A 15,942-nucleotide genomic window follows, 5' to 3' on the forward strand; every position below is an offset into this window, starting at 1 on the left:
GAAGTGGGCATTTGGCACACACTTGCCTCCATCGGTAAGGATATAACCATATAACCATATAACAATTACAATACGGAAACAGGCCATCTCGGCCCTACAGGTCCGTGCCGAACAACTTTTTTTTCCCTTAGTCCCACCTGCCTGCACTCATACCATAACCCTCCATTCCCTTCTCATCCATATGCCTATCCAATTTATTTTTAAATGATACCAATGAACCTGCCTCCACCACTTCCACTGGAAGCTCCATTCCACACCGCTACCACTCTCTGAGTAAAGAAGTTCCCCCTCATATTACCCCTAAACTTCTGTCCCTTAATTCTGAAGTCATGTCCTCGTGTTTGAATCTTCCCTATTCTCAAAGGGAAAAGCTTGTCCACATCAACTCTGTCTATCCCTCTCATCATTTTAAAGACATCTATCAAATTCCCCCTTAACCTTCTGCGCTCCAGAGAATAAAGACCTAACTTATTCAACCTATCTCTGTAACTTAGTTGTTGAAACCCAGGCAACATTCTAGTAAATCTCCTCTGTAGTCTCTCTATTTTGTTGACATGTTAAGGTAAAAATGATTGACTTTAGAGATACATAGTTATAGCATGGTTATTGTTGGATGTTGAGTGCATGAGTTGGGATATAATCTTGCGGCTTTAAAATGAGTCGGTTTAAGGTGAGAATAAAAGATTTTAAAGGGAGCTGAGGGGCAAGTTTTTCGACACAGAAGGCAATGTTTACATGGATCGCACTGCCTGAGGAAGTGGTAGAGGAGGGTATTATCGCAACGTTTCAAAGACACTTAAGACAAGTAAATGGATAGGAAATGTTGACACGAGGAACTGCTGATGCTGATTTACAAAATGACACAAAAAATGCCGTCTGAAGAAGGGTCTCAACCCAAACTTTCACCAATCCAAGTTCTAGATGCTGCTTGTCTCGCTGAGTTACTCCAGCACTTCAAATGGATAGGAAAGGGTTGAAAGGCACGTGGTACTATCTCGGTTAGGCAACTTGATTAGCATGGATGAGTTGGGTCAAAGGGTCAAAGGGTATGCACCGTGACTGAGTGATTATCCTTCTATGAGCATTACCATTTTGAGATGACATAGAAACATAGAAAATAGGTGCAGGAGGAGGCCATTCTGCCCTTCGAGCCAGCACCGCCATTCAGTGTGATCATGGCTGATCGTCCCCTATCAATAACCCGTGCCTGCCTTCTCTCCATATACCTTGACTCCACTAGCCCCTAGAGCTCTATTTAACTCTCTCTTAAATCCATCCAGTAACTTGGCCTCCACTGCCCTCTGTGGCAGGGAATTCCATAAATTCACAACTCTCTGGGTGAAAAACTTTTTTCCTCACCTCAGTCTTAAATGACCTCTCCTTTATTCTAAGACTGTGTGTGGCCCCTGGTTCTGGACTCGCCCAACATTGGGAACAATTTTTCCTGCATCTAGCTTGTCCAGTCCTTTTATAATTTTATATGTTTCTATAAGAGATAACCCCTCATCCTTCTAAACTCCAGTGAATACAAGCCTAGTCTTTTCAATCTTTCCTCATATGACAGTCCCGCCATCCCAGGGATCAATCTCGTGAACCTACGCTGCATTGTCTCAATCCCAAGGATGTCCTTCCTCAAATTAGGAGACCAAAACTGTACACAATACTCTAGATGTGGTGTCACCAGAGCCCTGACGGAGCACAAGATCCCCCATTTGTGTTTGCTTCTTAATCAAACGAACTGTGCTCTTGCACGCTAAAGTTCCAAGCCCTGTGCAATGTGGCGCTTATGTCTTTGCAGCTCACCCTGAGTAATGAATCATCTTCTGCCCAGCCAGCATCTAATATCACTCAATAACAGCTGATAAAGAGGCTGCAGTCAGCCAGCCACCTCGGGTGCTATGATGTGTTATTTTCTATCTCACTTGCCGGGCACAAACCAGCACGCTGGGGGTACACGAGCCATTGAGGAAACACAGGCACTCTCCTAGTCAGACGCAACTACTCAAAGAGGAGAAACAGCACCCTATCGACATGCAGACTTTTCATTTTGAAATAGGAGACTGGAAATGTGCGGTTGCAGCTTTTCGATCAGAAGCAAACCCGATCTAAACCACAAATTTCTGCCTTTTAGACTTCAGAGATACAGCGCGGAAACAGGCTCTTCCTGCCCACCGAGTCCGCGCCGACCAACAATCGCCCCGTACACTAACACTATCCTACACACGAGGGACAATTTACAATTTTAGTGAAGCCAATTAACCTATAAAGCTGTATGTCTTTGGAATGTGGGAGGAAAAACAAGCACTCGGAGAAAACCCACGAGGTCACGGGGAGAATGTATAAACTTTGTACAGACAGCACATGTAGTCAGGATCGAACCTGAGACCCTGGCGCTGTAATGCCCCCGTCCCACTTAGGAAACCTGAACGGAAACCTCTGGAGACTTTGCGCCCCACCCAAGGTTTCCGTGTGGTTCCTGGAGGTTTTTGTCAGTCTCCCTAATGGTCGAAAGTGGTTTCCGCTTCTTCTATGTTCTGGCGATTATTTCAAAAAATTCAAAACCGGTCGCGACTAAAAATAGTTTGCCGTTTTAAAAATCGGTAATTTTTTAGTCGAAGCCGGTTGCGATGCTAGTTGAAGGTGGTTGCCGGAGGTTGCAGGTGGTTGCCGGAGGTTGCAGGTGGTTGCCGGAGGTTGCAGGTAGTGGAAGGTCTTACCAGTGAAAAATTACCCATTTTTAAAACGGCAATCTATTTTTAGTCGTGGCCGGTTTTGAATCTTTTGAAATAATCGCCAGAACATAGAAGAAGCGGAAACCACTTTCGACCATTAGGGAGACTGACAAAAACCTCCGGGAACCGCACGGAAACCTTGGGTGGGGCGCAAAGTCTCCAGAGGTTTCCGTTCAGGTTTCCTAAGTGGGACCGGGGCATTAGGCAGCTACTCTACCACTGTGCCACTGTGCACTTGAGAGAATTTTGAAATTTACAATGCTGCCAATTCTATCATCATGAGCACCTTCCCCATATCTTAAATAGTTTAAGATATTTCTTTCTGACCAAAAAGATCAAAAAATCATATATTGGAGCAAAATATGGTCATTTAGCCCATCAGGTTTGATCTTGATCTCTCTCTCCCTCTCCCTCTCTCTCCTCCCTCTCTCTAGCCCCCTCTTCCCCTCTCTCTCCCTCTCCTCCCCCTCTCTCTTTCCCCTCTCTCTTTCCCCTCCCTCTCCCCCTCCCTCTCTCCCCCTCTCTCTCCCCGTCTCTCCCCCCCTCTCTCTCTCCCCTTCTCTCTCTCTCCCCTCTCTCTCCCCTCTCTCCCCCCTCTCTCTCTCTCTCTCTCCCTCTCTCTCTCTCTCTCTCTCTCTCCCTCTCTCTCCCTCTCTCCTCCTCTCTCTCTCTCCTCTCTCTCCTCTCTCTCTCTCCTCTCTCTCTCCCCCTCTCTCCCTCTCTCTCTCTCTCTCTCTCTCTCTCTCTCTCTCTCCTCTCTCTCCCCCTCTCTCTCCCCCTCTCTCTCTCCCTCTCTCTCTCCTCTCCTCTCTCTCCTCTCTCTTCTCTCCCTCTCTCTCCCTCTCTCTCTCTCTCTCTCTTTCTCCCCCTCTCTCTCTCTCCCTCTCTCTCCCCTCTCTCTCTCTCTCTCTTTCTCCCCCCCTCTCTCTCCCCCCCTCTCTCCCCCCCTCTTTCTCCCCCTCTCCCCCCCCCCCCCCCCTCGCCCTCTTGAGCTTGGGAGTACATACATACATCCCCAAACAGTGGGGAAAGTCCCGAGAGGGGGTCCCAACCCGAAATGCCGACTGTCCATCTTCCCCCCACAGATGCTGCTGGCCCTGCTGAATTCTTCCAGCAATTAACCCTGAACAGACACAAAAAGCTGGAGTAACTCAGCGGGACAGGCAGCATCTCTGGAGAGAAGGAATGGGTGACATTTCAGGTCGAGACCCTTTTTCAATGTTCAGTCTGAAGAAGAGTCTCGACCCAAAACACCTCCCATTCCTTCCCTCCAGAGATGCTGCCTGGCCCGCTGAGTTACTCCAGCCTTTTGTGTCTATCTTGGTTTTAAACCAGCATCTGCAGTTCCTTCCTACGCCTTAGACCTGAACAGTTGGCATCCGGTGACCCAATGAAGGCAAAAGGTTCTAACTTTGATTCGATGTTAGCAGCGACCATCAGAACTGTTAAAGAAGAAACTGAGCCTTTAAGAGCCACTCTTTGAACCGATACAAAAAAATGATATCATGCACATTCTTTCGGACATCAGACAAATTACAAAAGGGAATGCTTTGAGACACTGAAATATCTTAATTGCATGGTAATAAACCATGCAGGCTCTGTAATTTCTCCAGAGCTTAACGGCTTGAGATGAAGTGCAGTGAAATTTATTACCAACATAATAAGCAGTTTCTAGAATATGAATAGGAAATAAATATGATTTCTATTATTCATGGAGCCTTCACATCAGTTGATGAAAAGCCATAACAATTTTGATAATTTTGAGTCTACAATTAAAATGATCACTCAGTCCTCTGTAAGGCTATTTCTTCATTTAGTCTCAATTCTGCTGTACATTTTGTCAGGCACAGCACATATTGTTTTTTTTTTTGACATATGGGTAAAAATTACTGCTCCCAAAGACATTGTACGCACTTTGAAGGCACTAATGTCCCATTTGCCTCCCTGGTGTTTTGGGGAACCTGTTAATCTATTTAAAATCAATGAGCTAATAATGACACTGCTGAGATAAGGCACAAGCACACACCGGAAATGCAAGCCTTTTGTTTAGTTTGTTTTAGTTACTTATAGAGATACAGCACAGCAGCAAGCAGGCTCTTCGGCCTACAGAGTCCGCGCCTACCAGCGACCCCCCCACACACTTATCCTGCACACACTAGGGACAATTTACAATTATACTAATCCAATTAGCCTACAAACCTGTACGTCTTTGGAGTGTGGGAGGAAACCAGAGATCCCGGAGAAAACCCACGCAGGTCACGGGGAGAACGTACAAACTCCTTACAGACAGCACCCGTAGTCAGGAACTAACCTGGGTCACTGGCGCTGTAAGGCAGCAACTCTACCGTTGCGCCACCGTGCCACCCTGGGTCTCAATTGTTGCTCTTCTCGGTCTCAATTATAGAAGAGGAGGACACGTACATTGCGGGCTACAAGTGAGCCACGCCAGCATTTTGCCTTCCCAAACTAGAATGAATGAATGAATGAATGAATAAGTTTATTGGCCAAGTATTCACATACAAGGAATTTGCCTTGGTGCTCCGCCCGCAAATGAACTAAGGTCAAAAATAAGCATGTGTGAAGTAGGAGGTAGTGATTTTGAAAAGTGGGTTTGCTCAAGTTCTGAGTGTTCCATCTCCGCGCATGCCACCAGCATTTTGTTCTGTACTGTGACATCTGTAAAGATGATTTTCCAATGTCAATTAACATCATGCCGAGACACAAGGACCCGCAAACGAAGGAATCTTCAGTGCTGGAGGATACTCAATGCATCAGGCAGAATCTGTGGAGCGGAGGAAGTGAGCAGGATTGTGTGTGATGGTATGCCAGTCTATACTTCATCTTTCTGTTCAACTAGCTTCTGCCAATCTTGCTGCATCCTGACCCAATGATGCTTAATGCCTTTGGCAATGCCTCGTCAAAGCATAGATAGGATAGACATTCAGGATGGAAAAGTCAAACACTAGAAGGCACAGCTTTAAGTTGAGAGAGGCAAAGTTTAAAGGCGATATTTGGGCAGGATTTTTCCACAGAGCTTGGTCAGCACCTGGAACATTGTGGTGTTCGAGGCAGATACGATTGTGGGATTGAAAAGACTTTTGGATTTGGAGATAATGGAGGGATATGGATTATGTGCAGGCAGATGCGAGTTGGTCTTAGTACCGTGTTCGGCACAGTCATTCTGTGTATTTAGTGCTGTATTGTTCTATGTTTTATGTACAGGAAGGAACCGCAGGTACTGGAGCAGTCCGAAGATGGACACAAAAAGCTGGAGTGACTCAGCGGGTCAGGCAGCACCTCCGGAGAAAAGGAATAGGTGACGTTTTGGGTCGAGTCTGAAGAAGTGTTGCGACCCGAAACGTCACCTAGTCCTTTGCTCCAGTGATGCTGCCTGACCCGCTGAGTTACATAGAAACATAGACAATAGGTGCAGGAGTAGGCCATTCGGCCCTTCGAGCCTGCACCGCCACTCAATATGATCATGGCTGACCATCCAACTCAGTATCCTGTACCTGCCCTTCTCTCCATACCCCCTGATCCCATTAGCCACAAGGGCCACATTTAACTCCCTCTTAAATATAACCAATGAACTGGACTCAACTACCTTCTGTGGCAGAGAGTTCCAGAGATTCACCACTCTCTGTGTGAAAAATGTTTTTCTCATCTCGGTCCTAAAGGATTTCCCCCTTATCCTTAAACTGTGACCTCTTGTCCTGGACTTCCCCAACATCGGGAACAATCTTCCTGCATTTAGTCTGTCCAACCCCTTAAGAATTTTGTAAGTTTCTATAAGATCCCCCCTCAATCTTCTAAATTCTAGCGAGTACAAGCCGAGTCTATCCAGTCTTTCTTCATATGAAAGTCCTGACATCCCAGGAATCAGCCTGGTGAACCTTCTCTGTACTCCCTCTATGGCAAGAATGTCTTTCCTCAGATTTGGAGACCAAAACTGTACGCAATACTCCAGGTGTGGTCACACCAAGACCCTGTACAACTGCAGTAGAACCTCCCTGCTCCTGTACTCAAATCCCTTTGCTATGAACTCCAGCCCTTTGTGTCTATCTTATGAGTTGTGTATGTTTATTTTAACACATGGGTTATTAAATCCTATTTGTAATTTTCCTCAGGAATTACCACTGTGCTGACTATGACAACCATCAATACTCATCTGAGGGAGACCCTCCCAAAGATCCCCTACGTCAAGGCCATCGACTTGTACCTGATGGGCTGCTTTGTGTTTGTGTTCTTGGCCCTGCTGGAGTATGCGTTTGTCAACTACATCTTCTTTGGGCGGGGGCCGCAGATGCAGAAGAGGCTGGCGGAAAAGATGTCAAAAGGCAACAACAGTCGGCATAAGTATGAAGGCAACAGGGTAAGTGAAGGCACACCTTCCACCCCCACTGTGGAATGTACTTCAGTTGTCATTAACTTCATCCTTCATTCACCGTCACTGTTATATGCCTGAAGTCTAGGGTCTGATCTTAGCAGGAGATCATGTCGGAGGCTGGAAACATACTGAACAGTTAGCACGGCTTTGGACTTCAATAGACAACAGGTGCAGGAGTAGGACATTCGGCTCTTTGAGTCATTCAATGTGATCATGGCTGATCACCCTCAATCAGTACCTCGCTCCTGCCTTCTCCGCATATCCCTTGACTCCGCTATCTTTAAGAGTTCTGTCTAACTCTCTCTTGAAAGCATCCAGAGAATTGGTCCCCACTGCCTTCAGAGGCAGTGAATGCCACAGATTCACAACTCTCTGGGTGAAAAAGATTTTCCTCATCTCCGTTCTAAATGGCCTACCCCTTATTCTTAAACTGTGGCCCCTGGTTCTGGACTCCCCCAACATCGGGAACATGTTTCCTGCCTCCAGCGTGTCCAATCCCTTAATAATGTTATATGTTTCAATAAGATTCCCTCTCATCCTTCTAAATTCCAGTGTATACAAGCCCAGTCGCTCCATTCTTTCAGCATATGACAGCCCCGCCATCCGGGAATTAACCTCGCGAACCGACGCTGCACTCCCTCAATAGCAAGAATGTCCTTCCTCAAATTTGGAGACCAAAGCTGCACACAATGGGATGTGTTTAACAGGCAACCTGTCCATTACTGCTCGTGTTACTTAGTTTAATTTATTTTAGAGAAACAGCGTGGAATCTGGGATGTTGTCTAACGTTGATTACTGCTAGTGTAACCAGAAGTTTGAACAAGTTCACAAGTTATAGGAGTAGAATTACACCCTTTGGCCCATCGAGACCATTCCGCGATTCATTCATGTCTGATCTCTGCCTCCTAATCCTGCCTCCTTCCCGTTAACCTAAAGATTCAGATTCAACTTTAATTGTCATTGTCAGTGTACAGTACAGAGACACCCGTTCTAATCAAGAATTTGTCTCCCTGTGCCTTGAAAATATCCACTGAAACCAACCCTCTCAAAATGTATACTCACATGTGGATGGGAGTTAGTCTGGGAGAAGGGAGGACTTAAAGCAATGCAGGGTGGATGATAAAAAGAACACACACTAAAAGAGAAGTGTTGCAGAGATCGTTCATTCTATTAGGAAGGAGCTGAGTAGGTGCCTGGTTCAGAATGGGATTGCTACTTCTCAGGATAGGAAAGCACAAGTGATCCCCATGCTTATGTAATATTGAGGTCTGATGAAGGGCCTCGACCCGAAACATCATCTACTTCTTTTCTCCAGAGATGCTGCTTGGCCAGCTGAGTTACTCCAGCATTTTGTGTCCATTTTCGCTGTCAACCAGTGTCTGCAGTTCCTTCTTACACTCTCATGTAACGCAAGCTACTTCAGCCATCCTGTCATAGAAACATAGAAAATAGGTGCAGGAGTAGGCCATTCGGCCCTTCGAGCCTGCACCGCCATTCGATATGATCACGGCTGATCATCCAAATCAATATCTCATCCCTGCCTTCTCTCCATACCCCCTGATCCCTTTAGCCACAAGGGCCACATCTAACCCTCTTAAATCTAGCCAATGAACTGGCCTCAACTGCCTTCTGTGGCAGAGAATTCCACAGATTCACCACTCTCTGTGTGAAAAATGATTTTCTCATCTCGGTCCTAAAATACTCCCCTCTTATCCTTAAACTGTGACCCCTTGTTCTGGACTTCCCCAACATCAGTAATAATCTTCCTGTCCAGCCCCTTAAGAATGTTATACGTTTCTATAAGATCCAACCTCAATCTTCTAAATTCTAGCGAGTACAAGCCGAGTCTATCCAATCTTTTTCATATGAAAGTCCTGACATCCCAGGAATCAGTCCGGTGAACCTTCTCTGTACTCCGCACTTACAAACCTCTGCTCCTCTCATTACTGGATATGCCTGCTTCTGGTGCCCCATTTCCTGGATTCTGCCACCACCATCCCTCTGACGAACATGTTCATTTAAAAAATATATATATACTGGGACAGGTCACATCTCCAAGATTGTTGCTTGATTGTGGCTGGAGCAAACCATTGCTTTTGATTGAGACAGAGGAGACTGCATACGCTGTAATCGCAAGTTAAAGAAAATAAAGTGGCGGACAAACTCAGCAGGCCAGAGAGAAGTAGATTGAAGAAAAGTCCTGACCTGAAACTTCTTCTGTCCACCTTCCCTCCACAGATGTTGCCTGACCTGCTGAGTTGCTCAGAAATTCGAGGAATTCCCCTCAGAATCACTCTCAAACCGATCACTGTTCTGAGAGTGATTCTGGGGATAGTCTTCCTTCAGTTAAGTCTAGTTTAGTTTAGTTTATCATCACGTGTACCGAGGTACAGTGAAAAGCTTCTGGTGCGTGCTAACCAGCCAGCGGAAAGCCAACCCATGATTATAATCGAGCCATTCGCAATGTACAGATACACGATAAAGGGAAAAACATGAATAATGTTCAGTGCAGAAAAGTCCAATTAAAGACAGTACAAGAGTCTCCAATGAGGTAGAAACATAGACATAGAAAATAGGTGCAGGAGTAGGTCATTCAGCCCTTCGAGCCTGCACCGCCATTCAATATGATCATGGCTGATCATCCAACTCAGTATCCTGTACCTACCTTCTCTCCATACCACCTGATCCCTTTAGCCACAAGGGCCACATCTAACTCCCTCATAAATATAGCCAATGAACTGGCCTCAACTACCTTCTGCGGCAGAGAATTCCAGAGATTCACCACTCTCTGTGTAAAAAATGTTTTTTCTCATCTCGGTCCTAAAAGATTTCCCCTTTATCCTTAAACTGTGACCCCTTGTTCTGGACTTCCCCAACGTCGGGAACAATCTTCCTGCATCTAGCCTGTCCAACCCCTTAAGAATGTTATACGTTTCTATAAGATCCCCCCTCAATCTTCTAAATTCTAACGAGTACAAGCCGAGTCTATCCAGTCTTTCTTCATATGAAAGTCCTGACATCCCAGGAATCAGTCTGGTGAACCGTCTCTGCACTCCCTCTATGGCAAGAATGTCTTTCCTCAGATTAGGAGACCAAAACCGTACACAATACTCCAGGTGTGGTCTCACCAAGACCCTGTACAACTGTAGATAGTAGTTCAGGACTGCTCTCAAGTTGTGGTGGGAGCAGTCCTGAACTACCAACTACTTGGTGTCTTCTGGTTAGTGCCTGGATCCAAGCACTTTTTGCAAGACCCACGGCAGCCCAAGGCTTCTTCCAGTGTGCTGTCAGAACAGCACAAATCCCAAGTGAGGCCCCTCTGCAGACTCTCCGGCTGTATCCACACACACACACACACACACATACACACACACACACATACACACACACACACACACACTCAAACCCACACTCACACATACACCCCTACCCACTCACACACACACACACACACTGCCACACACACACACACACACACACACACACACACATACTGGCGCTCACACACACACACACACACACACACATACACACACACACACACACACACACACATACTGACACACACACAGACACACACACACTGACACACACATACACACACACGGCTCACACACACACACACACACTGCCACACACACACACACACTCACACACACACACTCACACACACCCTATACACCACCACACCCGCACACACACACACACACACACTCAGACCCTACCCCCGACATGAAACACACACACACACACACACACTGTCACACACACACACACACACACACACACACTGTCACACACACACACAGCCACACACACACACTCACACACACACACACACACACACACACACACACACTGCCACACACACACACACACTGCCCCACACACACACACACACACACACACACTGCCACACTGCCCCACACACACACACACACACTGCCACACACACACACTGCCACACACACACACACACACACACCGCCACACACACACACTGCCACACACACACACACACACACACACTGCCATACACACACACTGCCACACACACACACACACACTGCCACACTTCCACACACACACACACTGCCACACTTCCACACACACACACACTGCCACACTCCACACACACACACACACACTGCCACACACTGCCACACTTCCACACACACACACTGACCACACACTTCCACACACACACACTGCCACACACCACACACACACACACACTGCCACACTGCCACACTCCCACACACAGACGCTGCCACACGCACACACACACACACACTGCCACACTTCCACACACACACACTGCCACACTTCCACACACACACACTGACACACTTCCACACACACACACTGCCACACACACACACGGACACACACTGACACACACACACACACACTGACACACACTGCCACACTGCCACACACACACACTGCCACACTTCCACACACACACACACACACACTTCCACACACACACACTGCCACACACACACACACACACACACTGCCACACTCCCACACACACACACTGCCACACTCTCACACACACACACTGCCACACTCACACACACACACACTGCCACACTCACACACACACACACTGCCACACAAACACACACTTACACACACACACACTGCCACACAAACACACACACACACACACTGCCACACACACACACACACACACACACACACACACACACACACACACACACACACACACACACACACACACACACACACACACACACACACACACTGCCACACACACATATACTGGCGCACACACACACACTGCCACACACACATATACTGGCGCACACACACACACACACACACACACACTCTGCAGTTAGCCTGTTCCCTTGTCCCTATGTTCAGCTCGTTATTTTGCTTTGTTTAGTTTAGTTTAGTTTAATTTCAAGTTACAGCACGGAAACAGGCCCTGTAGTCCACCGAGTCTGCAACAACCAGCGATTACCGCACATTAACACTATTCTACACATACTAGGGACAATTTGACATTGATACCAAGCCAATTAACCTACAAACCTGTTAGTCTTTGGAGTGGGCAGAAACCGAAGATCTCGGAGAAAATCCACGAGAACGTACCAACTTTATACAGTCAGCACCCGTAGTCAGGATCGAACCCGGGCCTTTGGCGCTGTAAGGCAGCAACTCTGCCTCTGCGCCACCATGCCACGCCTGTAAAGGGCACCAGATATGAGCCAATATCCCTCCCGACAGTGTATTTTTTAAGGCTAAACAACCCTTGCTTACATTCCTCCATCTTTCACTGGGGATCAGCCTGGTTTCTCGAGACATATCACCTCAAGGTGCCACGATGCTCCTTTGAACAGTGGACAACACAGCGGAGAAGTGTGATCCTTGCGGCAGATTTGGACTCCACTGTTTAGGTGATGCGTCTCATCAGTGTGTTCAGTTATAGTAATGTTGCCTGACTCTGTTCGAACGTAACCATGCTCCAGGCGGATAACTGTATAGTCGAGAGTCCAAGGTCAGGTAGATTGTATGTGCTCTATGGCAGCATTCATGCCTGCTGGACCAGGTAACTATCACCCAGACCATTGGCTCAGTGTGCTCAACGGCAGCTTACAATGCAGTGGTATGAATACTGATTTCTCCAATTTCAAGTAACCTTTGCATTCCCTCTCTCTCTCTCTCTCTCAGTCCCTCTCCCATCCTCGTCTTGCCTTGCTAGTTTAATTCTCCTCCTGATTAATGCTACTGTTAAGTTCTTCGGTTTCCTCCCACACTCCAAAGACAAACAGATGGAAATGTAAAAAATTGTCCCTCGTGTATGTAGGATCGTGTTAATACATAGAAATAGATACATAGAAAATAGGTGGAGGAGTAGGCCATTCGGCCCTTCGAGCCTGCACCGACATTCAATATGATCATGGCTGATCATCCAACTCAATATCCCGTACCTGCCTTCTCTCCATACCCCCTGATCCCTTTAACCACAAGGGCCACATCTAACTCCCTGAAATGTAATGAAAGAGTGGGTCGATTGGGCTTGTATTTACTTGAATTTAGAAGGATGAAAGGGTATCTTATAGAAACATAAAATTCTTGAGGGATTGGACAGGCTAGATGCAGGAAAAGTGTTCCTGATGTTGGGGGAGTCCAGAACCAGGGGTCACAGTTTAAGAATAAGGGGTAGGCCATTTAGGACTGAGATGAGGAAAAATCTTTTCTCCCAGAGAGTTGTGAATCTGTGGAATTCTCTGCCACAGAAGGCCATGAAGGCTAATTCACTGGAATTTTTTTTAATAGAGGATCAGATTCAGCACTTGGGGCTAAAGGAATCAAGGGATGTGGGGAAAAAGCAGGAATGGTTTTAGATGATCAGCCATGATCATATTGGATGGTGGTGCCGGTTCGAAGAGCCAAATGGCCTACTCCTGCAGCTATTTTCTATGTTTCTATCTATCTCTCCCTCCTAACCCCATTCTCCTGCCTTCTCCCTATAAGCCCTGAGGCTTATAAGGGGTGGGGGGGAAGGTCTGTGTCGAATGAAAGTGGCTTTGGCCAATGGTGACTTTGGCAGCTTGCGGGGTCGAATTAGACTTTAGAGATACAGCGAGGAAGCAGGTCCTTCGGACCAGCCAGTCCGAGCCGACCAGCGATCTCCCGGCACAATAACACTGTCCAACACACACTCGGGACAATTTTACAACTTACCAAAGCCAATAAAACAAACCAACCCGTACATCTTTAGCATGTGGGAAGAAAACAGAGCACCCGGAGAAAATCCACAGTGTCACAGGGAGAACGTGCAAACTCCATGCAGACAGCACCCATAGTCAGGATCGGACCCAGATCTCTGGCACTTTAAGGCAGCAACTCTACCGCTGCACCAGCGTGCCAGATATTGAGTTTTTTCTTGTATGTTTCACGATGCGAGTGGCTAATGTGGAATGTAAAAAATGCATGCCACAGAATCTCACACATATATTTGAACATAGCGATAATGCTTCTGAGAACGGGAAAAAAGGAAGAGCAGAAAGCTGTTCAGTCCTCGAATTTACTTGTCATTTCATTAGATCATAGCTGGTGTATGCCTTAAATCCAATGGTCCAGCTTGGTTCTGTGGCCTTTCCTATTCTTATCCTATTCACCAAACTCAGTTTCAGTTTTGACATTTGATGCAGAGTTCCGGGTTGTGCCGCACTGTGTGAAAAAAATAATACCTGAAATCACTCCCGACCAGCCGAGGCCCATTTCCAACTATTGAAGAAAATAAGAAATAGGATTGAGATGAGGCCTTGCCGTATTGATAATATCTTGGCCTCAATTTCACTTCCCTCCACGTTCCATGTTCATTAGTCACTGGTCATTAGTCAATAATTTAGATTATTGTCACGTTTAGATTATTAATCATACAGACAGCACCCGTTGTCACGATTCAACTCTGGTCTCTGGAGCTGTAAGACCACAACTCTACCACTGTGCCATCCCATTATTGCATCAACACTATTGCATCTCGTCACCGATTGCAATTCAGCGTTGACCTGCAAAGGGTTTGCTTTGCAAATAGGATTGAATGTAGTTTAGCATGAAGATGCCACAGAAGGTAGTTGAGGCCAAATCATTGGCTATATTTAAGAGGGAGTTAGATGTGGCCCTTGTGGCTAAAGGGACCAGGGGGTATGGAGAGGGCAGGTACAGGACACTGAGTTGGATGATCAGCCATGATCATATTGAATGGCGGTGCAAGCTCGAAGGGCTGAATGGCCTACTCCTGCACCTATTTTCTATGTTTCTAAGATAGACACAAAAAGCTGGAGTAATTCAGTGGGTCAGGCAGCACCTCTGGAGAGAAGGAATGGGTGACGTTTCGGGTCGAGACCCTTCTACAGACTGAAGATTCAAGATTATCGAACAGTGAAAATGGCGGAGGGTCTCCCTTAGGAAGTGAGACCCATTTAAGAAGGGTTTCGACCTGAAACCTCACATATTCCTTCTCCCAGAGATGCTGCCTGGCCCGCTGAGTTACTACAGCTTTTTGTGTCTATCTTCGGTTTAAACCAACATCTGCAGTTCCTTCCTACATAGTTTAGCAAGACATAGTTTATGTTTACCTAAACATACTAAATTTGCTTGACAGTTGTTTGACTAAGCTGAGATGTTACAAAGACAACGGAGATCATATAATGCACCTAGTAAACCAGCTCCTGTCCTGTGGCACAGATTATGTTGCAGAGAAGGGGCTGTCCCACTTGGGCGACCTAATCTGCGAGTTCTGTCGAGATTGCCCTCGACTCATACTCGCAGGATGGTCAACACGAGGTCCTAGGAGGTCTTTGTAACTCTCCTTCATGCTCGAGAGTATTCCCCGTGTACTCCAGGCCCCGGATAGGTCACGGCGTATTTTTCCAAAATGCCCGCGAGTAAAAAAAGGTTGCCATGGAAAAAAATCAATACATTTTTTACTCGTAGGTTTAGTCGTCGTAGGTTGCAATAGGTCGACATTTTAGTGGTAGGTAATCTAGGGTAGTCGGAGGTAATTGAAGGTAGCCAAAAGTAGTCGTGGATAGTCTTCAACATAGTTGAAGGAGATCAAAGGTGGTCCTCTTCACTCTCCACTATTCGGTGTCCAACATGACATTTTTTCAAACTCCCCTAAACTCTTCTAAACTCGCCAATTAGGTCGCCCAAGTGGGACAGCCCCTTTATACGGTCACAAAACACAGACATGGGTCCCATAGCCCACCATGTCCATGCTGACAACAAGTACCCATCCAGATCAATTCTATTAACCAATATCGGTCTGTAGCTTCT

The 15,942-nt window shown here is 46.6% G+C and overlaps 1 protein-coding gene across 1 annotated transcript in view; it reads left to right on the forward strand.

Annotated features, from left to right (window-relative positions):
- gabrb3 (gamma-aminobutyric acid type A receptor subunit beta3) overlaps positions 1–15,942 on the forward strand; it is a 334,484-nt gene that overhangs the window by 310,905 nt on the left and 7,637 nt on the right. Inside the window, exon 8 of the mRNA XM_055636511.1 lies at positions 6,860–7,104. Within this exon, the coding sequence (XP_055492486.1) occupies positions 6,860–7,104 (245 nt within the window). The remainder of the gene's footprint in view (positions 1–6,859; positions 7,105–15,942) is intronic.

This window comes from Leucoraja erinacea, chromosome 6 (genome assembly GCF_028641065.1).
Source record: "Leucoraja erinacea ecotype New England chromosome 6, Leri_hhj_1, whole genome shotgun sequence".
NCBI lineage: Eukaryota > Metazoa > Chordata > Chondrichthyes > Rajiformes > Rajidae > Leucoraja > Leucoraja erinaceus.